General features: G+C 38.0%; 4 protein-coding genes across 10 annotated transcripts; 1 reads left to right on the forward strand and 3 right to left on the reverse strand.

The window, feature by feature from the left end:
* Positions 1 to 319: 319 nt before the first annotated feature.
* On the reverse strand, positions 320 to 3,531 carry AT2G46040 (ARID/BRIGHT AND ELM2 DNA-binding domain-containing protein). 3 transcript variants are annotated; one of them, NM_001337174.1, is made up of 3 exons: positions 3,044 to 3,531; positions 1,965 to 2,910; positions 320 to 1,529 (listed from the first exon to the last, which is right to left on the reverse strand). In NM_001337174.1, the coding sequence occupies exons 2-3, from the start codon at positions 2,889 to 2,891 to the stop codon at positions 768 to 770; spliced, it is 1,689 nt and encodes a 562-aa protein (NP_001318434.1). In that variant the 5' UTR covers positions 2,892 to 2,910; positions 3,044 to 3,531; the 3' UTR covers positions 320 to 767. The 3 variants fall into 3 exon arrangements, with proteins under 3 accessions (NP_001318434.1, NP_001323826.1, NP_182128.2); NM_130167.2 differs by having other exon boundaries at positions 385 to 1,529; positions 3,395 to 3,531; NM_001337175.1 differs by having other exon boundaries at positions 1,965 to 3,531.
* Positions 3,532 to 4,345: 814 nt separating this feature from the next.
* AT2G46050 (Pentatricopeptide repeat (PPR-like) superfamily protein) lies at positions 4,346 to 6,118 on the forward strand (the record flags this gene model as incomplete). Its single annotated transcript, NM_130168.1, has 1 exon — positions 4,346 to 6,118. The coding sequence occupies one exon, from the start codon at positions 4,346 to 4,348 to the stop codon at positions 6,116 to 6,118; it is 1,773 nt and encodes a 590-aa protein (NP_182129.1).
* A 64-nt stretch (positions 6,119 to 6,182) lies between these two features.
* On the reverse strand, positions 6,183 to 10,196 carry AT2G46060 (transmembrane protein-like protein). 3 transcript variants are annotated; one of them, NM_180113.3, is made up of 14 exons: positions 9,913 to 10,196; positions 9,686 to 9,744; positions 9,493 to 9,601; positions 9,264 to 9,373; positions 9,117 to 9,185; positions 8,493 to 9,035; positions 7,852 to 8,402; positions 7,699 to 7,763; positions 7,547 to 7,626; positions 7,354 to 7,458; positions 7,131 to 7,270; positions 6,913 to 7,041; positions 6,664 to 6,816; positions 6,183 to 6,577 (listed from the first exon to the last, which is right to left on the reverse strand). In NM_180113.3, the coding sequence occupies exons 1-14, from the start codon at positions 10,082 to 10,084 to the stop codon at positions 6,439 to 6,441; spliced, it is 2,424 nt and encodes an 807-aa protein (NP_850444.1). In that variant the 5' UTR covers positions 10,085 to 10,196; the 3' UTR covers positions 6,183 to 6,438. The 3 variants fall into 3 exon arrangements, with proteins under 3 accessions (NP_850444.1, NP_001323926.1, NP_850445.1); NM_001337176.1 differs by having other exon boundaries at positions 7,699 to 7,745; positions 9,913 to 10,186; NM_180114.3 differs by having other exon boundaries at positions 6,183 to 6,816; positions 9,913 to 10,153.
* An 824-nt stretch (positions 10,197 to 11,020) lies between these two features.
* Positions 11,021 to 13,151, reverse strand: MPK12 (mitogen-activated protein kinase 12). 3 transcript variants are annotated; one of them, NM_001337177.1, is made up of 6 exons: positions 12,688 to 13,151; positions 12,472 to 12,601; positions 12,181 to 12,318; positions 11,760 to 12,092; positions 11,480 to 11,663; positions 11,021 to 11,384 (listed from the first exon to the last, which is right to left on the reverse strand). In NM_001337177.1, exons 1-6 carry the CDS (start codon positions 12,954 to 12,956, stop codon positions 11,218 to 11,220), a joined length of 1,221 nt encoding a protein of 406 aa, NP_001325006.1. In that variant the 5' UTR covers positions 12,957 to 13,151; the 3' UTR covers positions 11,021 to 11,217. The 3 variants fall into 3 exon arrangements, with proteins under 3 accessions (NP_001325006.1, NP_182131.2, NP_001189755.1); NM_130170.4 differs by having other exon boundaries at positions 11,061 to 11,384; positions 12,688 to 12,907; NM_001202826.1 differs by having other exon boundaries at positions 11,066 to 11,407; positions 12,688 to 12,907.
* Positions 13,152 to 13,195: the final 44 nt, after the last annotated feature.

Consider the following 13,195-nt stretch of genomic DNA (forward strand, 5'->3'; position numbering starts at 1 on the left):
ATCATAGTTTTGTTGGTTTAAATACAATTGTATTCTCTCTAAACTACAATATGAACTAATTAGTATCTCTGAATTTAATTGTTTAACTTAATTTTTAAAAAATAAGAATTCCTGAAGAAAATCACATTGTACAATGTAACTAAATTAATTTTTATTTCTTCAAAATCCTTAACACTATTATTTCAAAAGAAAATATCATTTATTTGATACAGAAAATGGTTTATGCTTCTCTAAGTAAAAATAGCAAATCATTTAGTAGTGTTATATAACCTCCCAATAAGCTACCAATCTTTGAATTTATGATTAACTTTGCTCGTGTAAAGGTTTAAATTTATCTTGTGATGAGGGGGTTATAGTCGAAATCATGAAACTGAGAACTCGATTAATAACAAGAGAGATTTACTCATTTCTTCATTTTCCTTGGAAAAAAACAGAAAAAAAAACATATAGCAATTACATTTTGCCTCTGTTGTATTCACCAAACTAATCCAAATTTCTCTCACTGTACTGATAGAAATCATCTCTCTGATTCACCAGTTTCCGCAAAGCATTTCAAGCAATGCCAACAAAAAGGAATCCTACTGTAGGATCATCAAGGAAGAGATGCAAGTATTTACCTCAAAACTAAAACCAGAATTTGCTAAGAAGATGCTATTATGAAGCCTTTTCCCCACAGAGTCTAAAGCAGTTTCAATGGCAATAGAAGCCCCAAAAACGAAGAAAACTAAAAGAGCTGCTCCTACTTGAATCTCAACCGGGTGATAGCTCTATCGACATCTTTTTTTATTAGGCGAAAGCAGGGCGGGTTTCTGAAATGTGTTTGCTTCGGGGGCTGGATTTTCATTCTCTGTTGCGCGGAGGAATATTTGATCAGTATCACTGTCTATATCGTGAGGTGTTATTCTACTCTGACTTGCTCTGTACTGCAAAAGGGTCACGTTGTAGAAGTAGCTCACAATTTTTCCTCTGCTCTTCGAAGGAAGAATCATCTTGGCCTGATGGATGAAGGCTGGGCTAAGTGACGGTGGAGAACTCATCAAAGACTTTATCTTCTTCAGTTCTAAGTCTGTCCAATACTGGAGAGTACATTCACCCATGACATCAAAACACCACATGTAGAAAGCTGGACCAAGTTCAAGTTTCAGTTTATCCCGTTTTGCAGTGATATGAAACTTGACACATTCAATAGATCCTGGATTATGGCAGCCACAAGGATCTTGTCTTCCTTTTCCAATACGATCTCTTTCGATAAGAAGATTAGCCTTGGTTTGTTCTTTGGTCAGTGGCCAGATCCGAGTGCCCAACCACTTTGAATCACTTTCAGGGGTTATGCCAGTCCACTCCGGTACTTTAGCTTGAAACTTTGACCCAACTAGAGCACATGGTCTATCCTCCTCATCTGAACTGCCTATATCCGAGCCATTCCCAGTCTTTCCCCTCTTGTAATCCTCGTAACTCAGTCTCTCTCTTAGATTGTAACTAGCTCCAGCACTATCATCATACAGGCATGGGTGCATCTTCTGGACTTTCTGAAACACATGAGCAATTTATCAAGACTTGAATGGCATAAACATGGAAGAACAGTGGTTAAATCAGAGAGTACTGACAAACAATCACCATCAGACTAATTAGATTCTATTTCAATCACATGGTTCACAGTCTAAGTACAGTGAGACAGTATCGAGAAAGTTCATTGTTGGATACAGGGAAGCGGACATTATGAAGAATCGAGTTTCTTCTGCTAAAATCTGATGGAGAATTTTCTACTAGTAACTTCTTAGAATGCTTCAATGACACATGCAATTCATGATTCTACAGGCAAAAGTTCACATCACCACAGTTAAAATCAATAACGAATTTTCAAATCGACATAGAAGGAGGAAAGTTGGTGCATCTACCTATAGGCTTTTTTTTTTTAATACCAGTAACTGCAGATTATGGAATAACTGTACCTATATACCCACCTGCCAAGTCTTTTCACAAGCTGAATCATTGTTTGTTCTTGAGGCCCTAAACAGAAGAAGTTGTTTCCATGGCTCTTCACTTCCATAAGATACCCACTCTGATCTATCTGGCACAATACCAAGAGATGGGTCACATGGATCCTTAGCAACATCGCTTAACCATTTCAATGTCTCCAAAGGACATTCTCGTTTTCTCTTCCCAGGAGAAGAGCATTCCTGAGTAACTGATTCAAGGATCATTATCTGCTCCAGTCTCCTCTCCGCCAATTTTGATCCCTGAAACTCTTTCACAGCATCATTCGAAGCAGACTCTTTGCCAACATGGTGCTTATCATATCTTCTCTTCGTTTTCGAAATAAACCATTTAAGCTCTGCTCCTAACTCCTTTGCAGGTCTACCTTTCCTCAGCTCATATTTCTTTTTCACTTCAGATAAAAAACCGTTAAGTCTAGCCACCAAAGCATCAGAGATTCCAGACAACTCCACGCTACTAACATCAGTATCTCCTGCAACAACTCTGTTCAACCATCGACCAAATGCATCAAGATACTTAACATAGATCAATTTCGCAGATGCAGAGTCATAAGACTCTAATCCAGACTCTTGAACAACTTCATCCCATGACCCATTCTCAGAAACTGCATCGAATCCGCCTTTGTGAGTCACGTTCAAAAAGAGATTGAACAAATCAACGGTCCTTCCTTCACCGGTCATCGCAGGAAGAGGTAGAAAACCATCCGCCGAACAAAACTCAGCGAGAAAAGAATCAAGCAAAGGTCGGAACAAGGAGATGAGTTCTTTAATCTTCTTTTCAAACCCTGTAGATTCTGGGTTAACGCTTTCAGGAGACCTATTCGCATCGAGACTCTTTGGAGTCTTGCTATAATCGACGGCATCCTCGTCGGCTACCATCGACCAACCCGCCATTAACAACGAACTACGAACCCTACAACAATTAACAGATCCCATTTCTCGTTATCTCTAACAAACCTAACAAAAAAAAGAAGAAGCAGTAATCTAAAGAGAAACGAAAAATGAAATCCCAAGAAGATCAAGGAACTAAAGAATCACGAACTTACGATTAAGACCTCAGAGATTCCATGGCGGAATTAGGGTTTTTTTAAGCGGGAAACATAAAAAAAATCGAAATTTTAAGGAAGTTTTTTCCCTTTGGCAAAACCCTATACCGGCTTCCCCACTTCCCCTTGGCCCGCCATTTCTCTCTCTCTCTTTCGAGGTTTGGGTTTCGATGGATGGTGACCGAAGAAGAAGTTTAGGGTCAAAAATCAAATTTCCCACAGATACAGACCCTTATTCCTCAAAAAATCGAATAAACTAATTTTCCCCCAAAATTAGGGTTACTAAACAATGTGAAAATACGAAACTTGCAAACGAAGAGGATTAGATTATAATATTGCGGAATCACTAACCTTTTTGTCTAGTAATTTTTTTATTTATATAAATCTTCTTTCTGTAGTTTCTGCTGGTATTAAGAAAATGTAGACAAAATGGGTTTTATTGAATGAAGCAGCACGACGGTTTATATATAAAGAGACTCATTGGAAAATGAAAGAGAGAGAGACCCATACCATCAAATATATATTAGCTGTCATATGACGTTTTAACTCTAGTTAATTATTTAACCCACCACTGGTTGAGTTAATTTTTTTTTGCAAACCAAAAAGCAAGAGACATTGAGAGGTTGCACCTTGTGGTTTTATTGGCTCTTTTTGGGGCCTTGTAACATGTTTAGATTATTTTTATAATGCAAAATAAGTTTTATTTTAAGATTTTGATGTACATTTTTAATATAAAATTAATTCTATTTTATTTAAATCAACGCATTTCGGGGAGAACCAGCTAGCTCTGGGTTCGAGTGGCTATTAATCAATAATGGAAAATTTGAATAGTCATTTAAGACTGCTTCTTTAGAAGAATAATAATAGAATATTTAATTTACTTCTTAATTTCTGAAAAAATACTGTTAAAGTCTTAAATATAATTATTGGATAATTAATATATTCTTTTTAACTCGCTAAGAAGTGATGATAGCTTAAGAAACTTTCAGTTTGATTAATTTTATCAAATCAAGTTTCAATGCTTTTACAACTTCAAATGTACTTCTAAAAGATTTAATCGTCTAATTTATCTTAATATTAAAAATCACTTAATTAAATTGATACTAATTTTAACATCAATTATTTACAAATGATGTAAATATTAACGTCAATTATATTAACTAATGCAAAATTTATATCATCAGTTATGAAAATAGATATAAAAAAATTCAACTCTTATAGAATATAGATAGAGTCACTTATTATTACAGTGATGTAAAACCAATTTTCCCGCCACGCCGTCTCTTTTTTTTTGTTTGAGAGATGCGTTTTACATTCCTCCGATCAACTCGGATCTTCCTTGCGAACCATCAGAACCACTTATCATCCTTGCAAAACATTAGAACCATTCCTTCTTCTTCTTCTTCACCTGTAGCTATATCCTCTGTATCGAAGTTATCTGCTAGCTTGGATCATCTCTCTGACGTGAAACAAGAACATGGTTTCATGGTAAAACAAGGGATTTACAATTCTCTGTTTCTTCAAAACAAGCTCTTGCAAGCTTACACGAAAATCAGAGAATTCGATGATGCAGATAAGCTCTTCGACGAAATGCCTTTGAGAAATATTGTTACTTGGAACATACTGATTCACGGGGTCATTCAACGAGACGGTGACACCAACCACAGAGCTCATCTAGGTTTTTGTTATTTGAGTCGGATTCTTTTCACTGATGTGAGTTTGGATCATGTGTCGTTCATGGGGTTGATACGGTTGTGTACTGATTCGACCAATATGAAAGCTGGTATCCAATTACACTGTCTGATGGTGAAACAAGGTCTTGAATCGAGTTGCTTTCCGAGTACTAGTCTAGTTCATTTCTATGGGAAATGTGGTCTCATTGTAGAAGCAAGACGAGTTTTTGAGGCGGTTTTGGATAGAGATTTAGTGCTATGGAACGCTTTAGTTTCGTCGTATGTTCTTAACGGTATGATTGATGAAGCTTTTGGTTTACTCAAGCTGATGGGTTCTGACAAAAACAGATTCAGGGGTGATTATTTTACTTTCTCGAGTCTTCTCAGTGCATGCAGGATCGAACAAGGGAAGCAGATTCACGCCATTCTCTTCAAAGTGTCATATCAATTCGACATTCCGGTGGCGACTGCATTGCTGAATATGTATGCTAAGAGTAACCATTTGAGTGATGCTCGGGAGTGTTTTGAATCGATGGTTGTGAGAAATGTAGTGTCTTGGAATGCGATGATTGTAGGTTTTGCACAAAATGGAGAAGGAAGAGAAGCTATGAGACTTTTTGGTCAAATGCTCCTTGAGAATCTTCAACCAGATGAGCTTACCTTTGCAAGTGTTCTAAGTTCCTGCGCCAAATTTTCTGCAATTTGGGAGATTAAGCAAGTGCAAGCGATGGTTACTAAAAAGGGCTCAGCAGATTTTTTGTCGGTCGCTAATTCTCTGATAAGTTCCTACTCCAGGAATGGAAATTTATCTGAAGCACTTTTATGTTTTCATTCGATCCGAGAACCTGATCTTGTTTCATGGACTTCAGTGATAGGAGCTTTGGCTTCTCATGGATTCGCAGAAGAAAGCTTGCAAATGTTTGAAAGTATGCTGCAGAAACTTCAACCAGACAAGATCACTTTTTTAGAGGTTCTGTCTGCTTGTAGCCATGGAGGATTAGTTCAAGAAGGGCTCCGTTGCTTCAAACGAATGACTGAGTTTTACAAGATAGAAGCAGAGGATGAACACTACACGTGTCTGATCGATCTTCTTGGTCGAGCAGGTTTCATCGACGAGGCTTCTGATGTTTTAAATTCAATGCCCACAGAACCAAGCACACATGCTTTGGCAGCTTTCACAGGAGGATGTAACATCCATGAGAAAAGAGAATCCATGAAATGGGGTGCAAAGAAGCTTCTTGAAATTGAACCTACCAAACCTGTGAACTACTCCATCCTGTCAAACGCTTATGTCTCTGAAGGCCATTGGAATCAAGCGGCTCTACTGCGTAAAAGAGAGAGGAGAAACTGCTACAATCCCAAAACTCCAGGTTGCAGTTGGCTAGGGGACTACTCAATCTAGCAATTATAACCATGAACACATCAATCTTTAGTCAGCTTAAAAAGCCATGGAAGTAAAGATTGTTCAAGAACGCCAAAGCCTCCCATTGTACCAAAACATTACATAGCCTAGGCCTAAGATAAATGATGCAACTGGACAACTCCAGTGATCTTTTCATGTCACTATGAGTGTATAAACATACAAGATTACAGATACAAGTTGAAAGTGAGGTTCAGATTCTATATCGAAAGAATCTAAGTAAGGGAGAGAATATTTACCCATCACCATGTCTTGTTACAAGATACAAAAAAAATCAGTAAAGGCCTCTCTTTATGCTTATCTTAGTTTCTTGATAGCGAGTCTTGCCTTGTTAACTCGTAGTTGTCAGCTCCGTTGTGGGCTAGGTTCTCGTGATTTACAATTGCAATCTTCGAACAGAGGAAGAAGAAAGAAGATGTGTAGATTGTGAAATGCCAAATACTGCACACAATTTTCATAAGCCAACCTTCAGAAAAGTGATACAATCGATATTATTCATATTTGATAAACTTTACATACACACACACCTGTGCCACATCCAGTAGCTCGAACTGGTTTCTACTTTGAAACTTATGGCTGCCATGGTGAAGGCTACAAGACCAGCCGCCACAAAGCCCCAACGAAACCGTTTCTTGAGCGTCTTGATCAAATTACTAAACCATTCTTTGACTGCCCGTGGCCTATGACAAGAATATGACAGACCTCAGATAAATAATGATTTTGTCACAGTAGGTAATCGGCGTAAGTCAGGAAACAGAATGGCTTCCTTATTTTACCTGTCGAGCATGTTCAATGAAAATCCAGCCGACCCGCAGTATGATCGATACTTGGTAACAAATTCTACCAAAAATCCGATGAGGAGACCGAGTGAACCGATTGCTAACACAATGATAATATTTGACGCCCTGCAAAAAGATAGCAAGCCAATGTAAATGTTTAGAAATAGTATCAAGGTGCTATTTATCACAACCATTGAGTCAAACATCTCAGATACCTTGTTGCTTGAGTCAAGGCCAATAAAGCTGTGAGAATGGCAACAACTGTGTGTATTGTCCTTTTAACTGCTTCACCAGCCGTGGATAAGTACACAAATGTACCAACCACGGCCATGAAAGAGAGCCAGAAATCCATGAACTGAAGCAAAAAAATTACCATCTCGTAATTAAGTATAATGTCACATAGAAGATGACAATGATGCAGCTCTCAACTACCCGTACCTGTAAAACATTGTAACTTAAAACACACCAGGTGCCTACATCACATGCATGATACAGAGCGCTCGAGATTCCGCTGGATGTAAACAGAACCCACTCTGGATACTCCTGTTTACGACATGAATCAGCAGCATTTAGATGGAAAAAAGAAAAAAAACAAGAGCCCCGGATTAAAGTGTTAAACCAAGAAAATTACCCGCTGCCGAAGAGCCCAGTAAGCTGGCAAAAGAGCCGCTGCATTTGATGCGATGAGAGCAATAGACTGAACAATATGTTCTGCATCAGGTTTTACGCACATGAGTATACAGAAAAGTTGTCAAAGTTTCAAACACTGATAGATTAAGATACCTTGGTGTGACACAATTTCAATGCTGCAGTCAAAGCCTCCGTGGGTTCTGTCACAAGAACAAAAGCTGAAACACAACACAAGAATTTGATCTCAAGATAATGTACTTTCCATCATGTTTACATATTTTGGCAGACTCGAGATAGATAAAAAACCTGTAAGATGTCAATCCATTAGCGTCAAAAGCATATCGGCATTGCCCATAAGACGAACACCCTCTCGGGCATCTTTCGAGAGAAAGAGATACTAAAGTAGGTGAACCTCTGGAAGCAGCAGGAGTATTAGAGTCAATGAGCTGCCTTAACCCAAATGACCAGGTTCCTTCTCGAGCATACAAGATGTAGAAATCAACCATTTCTTTGCTAGAATTATACAATGAGAAGAACATTGAGCGGCTGGCACTTGTTCGATTTACATAATAGTAATCCCGGTCGTCAATAGTGGGCAATCCACCAAATCTAAGATATACTTCATACTGTATTGTGGAATCTGATAATAATCTGAAATGGATATGTCCACCAGAACCACCTTGAGGGATGTTCATGAGAAAATAAGTCCATGTGCTTGTGTCTAATTCTGGAATAGAGGAAAAGTTGCTGACGATGGGTTCGAGGGGGAAATTTGTGCTCGAGCCTGAAAGTGAAGCGTCATTGACCGGAAAATAATATGATTGAAAAGGTGTCAACCATCCTCTCCTCATAACTGCCTGCATAAAATATATCGTGTTCAACGATTCTAATAAGTATATAACTCAATCTTGATTTTGACATACTCACAAGCTTTTAGAGCAACTTACCTGAAGAATGTAGATTTGCTGCCCACAATTTGGTCCTGCTTTTCCTACAGGACATCCGAGTACTTTAACATTAATGGAAAAGCAGACCCTAGAACTGGAATTTGTGCCCTGTGCAAACCGGTTCTCCCGTCCAGATAAACTAATAACTATATACCATCGACCAGCTTTCGGTTTGTTAACAATTAAGGGAACTTTATGTATATCAGCAGCGTAATCATGCAGAGTCTCTGAAGCAAAGGCTTCAAAACGGGCGTAACACATGAGATAACTTTCATTGGAATCTACTTTGACATTGGATGCCATAATAACTAACTGTTCAGCTATTCCATCTACATCTAAAGCATATGTCTTCGTTTCAGCACCAGTCAGACAAGAACTAGGAAAAGAATCAGCGCAAGAAATAACACTTGCTGTCTGGTTATCGAACCGAGAACATGAAAGCGGATAAATAGTCTGGTTGCAGAAAGGCCCCCACATTGTAGCGGTTTTACAACCTTCAACACTAATGTTGGCACTAAATGAAAACGCAGAGGAGCGAACAATCTGTGCAGTATCCAAATTATAAGAAATCAAAATCAGAACAAACAAACACTAAAGGCAGAAGTTTTATAAAGGGAGTGTTACCATTTTCCCCTGAGTCCTAGTCGCCCCAATTCCGTTAAAGAGACCAACATACCAAGCTCCAGGAGATATCTGGAAACAATAACGTTAAAAAAAGAAAAGAAACTCATCATCTAAAAAAGTCCTAACACACAAGAAGTAATTTAAAACCTGTTCATTGGTCAATCTCAAGGTTATATTCTTCTGCATAGGGTAACACTGTTGTGCAATCTCACTATCTTGAGCTCTTTCAAAAGATCCATTAAAGAACCGTCCTAGCTCTACAAAACATCAAAAAAATATAAAAAAACTTTCTCAATTCCCTAAAATAGTAAGAAGGTATATGATCTCTTTGACCAGACAAAAGAAGCTAACTAGCATGTTGTTACCTAAATCGTACCTAATCCTTGAAGAGCGTTGGTTGAGGCATCAGGCAGAGGAGGACTACCATCTCGAAAGCATATAACAGGAAGAAGACTTTTGGAAATCTTCGAAATGCTCTTTGCAGTCTACATACAATAAATAGCAATTACTTACATATTTATTTGAATACCAAAAACAAAATTTGGAGGAGAAAGATCTGTAATACTCACGATGTCTACATCAGATTCAATAGCAACATTCAATGATGAGAACCATGGAGGCAAATCAACTGTACGGAATCAAACAGAGAATCAGATAGCATCAACCAAAAGAAGATAGTCCAAAATGATCATAATCCAGAAGCAACTGATCAGATATAACAAATCCAATTCCATTTGCTGAATTTCAAATCATCATTCAGCAGCTGAAAAAGCTTGAATCTCAGATTAAAACAGACCTCTGATGTAACGTGTATCGTAGGGTCTGACTTCGGATTCAGGGTACCTGAAGCTCGAGACCGTGAAAAAGTTTCCATTATTGTCCGCAGCATCTTGAAGACAATTACAGATCGAAAGAGCACATGAAAACACGACGAGAGTTCTTAAAAGCAGAAACAAAATCTCTGCCATTGTAGGTGAAACTTTCTCTGAGAATTAAGGGTTTTAGACTCTTATTAGTGTGAGTAGAAGAAGAAGAAGAGAGAGCATCATCACTCGAGAGAATTTTCGTCGTCTTGATTGTTGAATACTGACTTTTTTTTTACATTTGTTAAATTTTTCGTCAGTTTTATCTCACGCGCCGCAACGGAAGTGTTGTAGTTACGCGCTGATCGAACGGTTGTTAAATGATTGGGATTTTTGGTAATGAAGAATCTTGGCGCGTGTCTTTTACACGGTATATCGGCGAGATAGGATCTTAGATATTCGGTTTAATATTTATCTGGTTTATATGAATAATATAGTACGTGTTGGTCAGAGACAAGAGTCATATAGGAACTTATTTATATTATTTTTTCACAAGAGAGATAATTTTATTGAACAAGACAAAACATTAGATGGACTATGTAATGCCCCACAACAGAAAAATAACAGATATATATTAGGCCAAACCAAGCCCATAATAGAAACTGCCCATGAAAAAAAGATATTTTATCTTTTGTCTCTCTCTATACAAAAAGGCTTTGATATTAATTTCTTTTAAATTAATTGGGGTGAGGGCCTTGATATTAATGGGCTTTTAGCGCCAATGTCTAATTTATAATCGACAACGACAGCGTTTTAAAATCTTAGACAACGGTATTAAAGTACATTTGTTCTCTGTTTTCTTCAAAAGGAAAAATACTATAATTATCAACATACATACATATCTTAGTACTTTTTCAGAGAAAGCTTCGTTGTGTGGGCGTGTGATATTTCCGATCAAGACAATGACAAAACTCTTGGTTTCAACTTCCGATCAATCTATTTGGCAATAAGTTCAAAAACTGTAATTTTACTAAACGAACTATTACACATAATACTCTGTTTTGGTAAACAGAATTTTTTTAAAATGCTATCATATATGATCAATAGTTTAAGAAATTTGATTTAAAGAAACTTGAGCTCTGCAGGGGCTTACGATATGGATAAATATGTGTGTATCATCATAGCAATTATTCAATCAAAGATAAAATGAGTTTAGATTCAATATAAAGGAATCTTAGATCAAACCAAACGGAGCAGACTTTTAAAAAGGAATCAAATCATTCAAACATGTTTCTCTCTCAGTGGTCAGGATTGAATTTGACAGACTCCTTGTAGATAAGCTCCTTTATGTGTTCTTCTGTGCAAGAAGGATGTTCGAAATCAAAGCTGAAAGGAGTCGAACAGACCGGTTCTTTGGCCACATCATGGTGCGGTGATAGGTAAGCATGGCCAAGGGCTTCATCGACTACACACACAACACATGCAGGTCTAATTGATAAGCCAAAAGCAAACTGCAAAAAACCACATGAATGTTTTAAGGATCTTTGTGTTGTTTGTTACCTGAGATGCGCCGGTTAGGATCAAAGACGAGCATTCTCTCAAGCAAATCGATAGCCGTAGTGGGCATTTTCGGGAATCTAGCAGCAAACTGTTGTTTCGGGTATCGCGGAAGTTGCCTGACGTATCTTCTTGCGTTGTCACTGCGAAGGAAGCCGAGGCTGGAATTGTCTGGAGAGCCTACAAGCTAATATCAAGAAATGGATATTAAGTGAAATCAGAATTGGGCATTGCAGTTTAAGAAAAGTGTAAAACTGATGCTTTTTTTACTTTACTGGTATACCTCTGTTATAAGCCTAAGCTGATGAACATAATCTTTGCCTGGAAACAACGGTTGTCCCGTCATGATTTCGCCGAGTATGCAGCCAACAGACCAAATATCAATAGCTGCGGTGTACTCTGAGCAGTTAAGAAGCAACTCAGGAGCCCTGTACCAACGGGTAACGACATATTCAGTCATGAAGTCTGTGTCGGAAGTTGTTCTTGCAAGCCCAAAATCACCAATCTTTAGCTCGTTTTTCGAGTTAAGTAGCACGTTGCTTGGCCTTAGATCACGATGTAATATGTTGGCCGAGTGCACGTATTTGAGCCCTCTTAAGAGCTGGTATACTAGGAACTGTAACAGGAAGACAAGTAAATAGAATAAAGATCAAATCAGAGAGTTCCATGACTTTACAAATGATTAGAACAACACAGAGACTTACACGGCATTGATCACTGGTCAGTGTTTGGTTAGAACGGAGGATTCGCTGAAGATCAGTGTCCATTAACTCATAGACAATGTAGACATCATTGAAGATATCTCGTTGCGGAGGTCTTACAATATCTTTGATGGTTATAACCTAAAGAATCAAACCGAGGCTTGAAGATTAGAGTAAACGAAATTATATATAAAGAGCATTTGACCCTGAAGATCAGGAACACTTGATAGATCTAGCAAATTTGAGAAACTTAAAAGATGTTGTCAAATGTGAGAAATGATGCTTAAGGCTTACGTTCTCATGATCCATATGCCTGAGAAGTTTAATTTCACGTAGCGTTCTCTTAGCATCGATGATGTTATCAAAAGCATTACCGATCTTCTTAATAGCCACTTTCTCTCCAGTCACTGAGTTCACCGCAGCACTGAAATTCAAGAATCAAGAGCCTGTGAACATTCAATAGAAGGAACGCTTTCATAATTTATCAGACAAAGAATCAAAAGAACTTACCAGACAATACCGCAAGCGCCTCTACCAATGGGACGAATAGGAGGGACATACTTTCTGGAAACTTCAAAGAGTTGTCCATAAACGTTGTACTGAACATAGCGGCCACCGTGTGTCGGTACAACTTTGATGCAATGTTCGGTAGAACCAGAGCTTGATTCTCCAGACATGATGATGCAATGATCAGACCGAGAACGAGAGAAACCAAGAAGAAGGGCTTTTGTTGAAGTTGAAGGATCTCCTAAAGTATCTCTTGAAGACACTAAATCCATGTGAAGAGAGAAGCTTTTTTCAACTGTAAAAGATCTCTCAAGGGACCCGTGAATCTAAAGATCATGAAAGATTACATACGTGTATGGTAACAAGAAGCAGAGTCACTCGATATTAGCTCAATATTGCATTTTTCATTTGTTACTACTAATTGCACTTAACTATAGATCAAAGCCTCTGATTTGTTCCTTTGATTGAAACAGGTTTAGAAAGATTGGATCACTACAAAGAGAGCAGTGAT

Source organism: Arabidopsis thaliana, chromosome 2, assembly GCF_000001735.4.
Source record: "Arabidopsis thaliana chromosome 2, partial sequence".
In the NCBI taxonomy this organism is placed as follows: domain Eukaryota; kingdom Viridiplantae; phylum Streptophyta; class Magnoliopsida; order Brassicales; family Brassicaceae; genus Arabidopsis; species Arabidopsis thaliana.

Coding starts and splice junctions, on each gene's coding strand:
- MPK12 (NM_001337177.1), bottom strand. CDS start 12,956: ATGGATTTAGTGTCTTCAAGAGATACTTTAGGAGATCCTTCAACTTCA. Junction 12,319..12,471: donor GGCATATGGATCATGAGAAC/GTAAGCCTTAAG, acceptor TTGATTCTTTAG/GTTATAACCATCAAAGATAT. Junction 11,664..11,759: donor AGCTTAGGCTTATAACAGAG/GTATACCAGTAA, acceptor TCTTGATATTAG/CTTGTAGGCTCTCCAGACAA.
- AT2G46040 (NM_001337175.1), bottom strand. CDS start 2,933: ATGGGATCTGTTAATTGTTGTAGGGTTCGTAGTTCGTTGTTAATGGCG. Junction 1,530..1,964: donor CTTGTGAAAAGACTTGGCAG/GTGGGTATATAG, acceptor CATGTGTTTCAG/AAAGTCCAGAAGATGCACCC.
- AT2G46060 (NM_180113.3), bottom strand. CDS start 10,084: ATGGCAGAGATTTTGTTTCTGCTTTTAAGAACTCTCGTCGTGTTTTCA. Junction 8,403..8,492: donor AGCAAATCTACATTCTTCAG/GTAAGTTGCTCT, acceptor TATTTTATGCAG/GCAGTTATGAGGAGAGGATG. Junction 7,764..7,851: donor AATGGATTGACATCTTACAG/GTTTTTTATCTA, acceptor GTTGTGTTTCAG/CTTTTGTTCTTGTGACAGAA.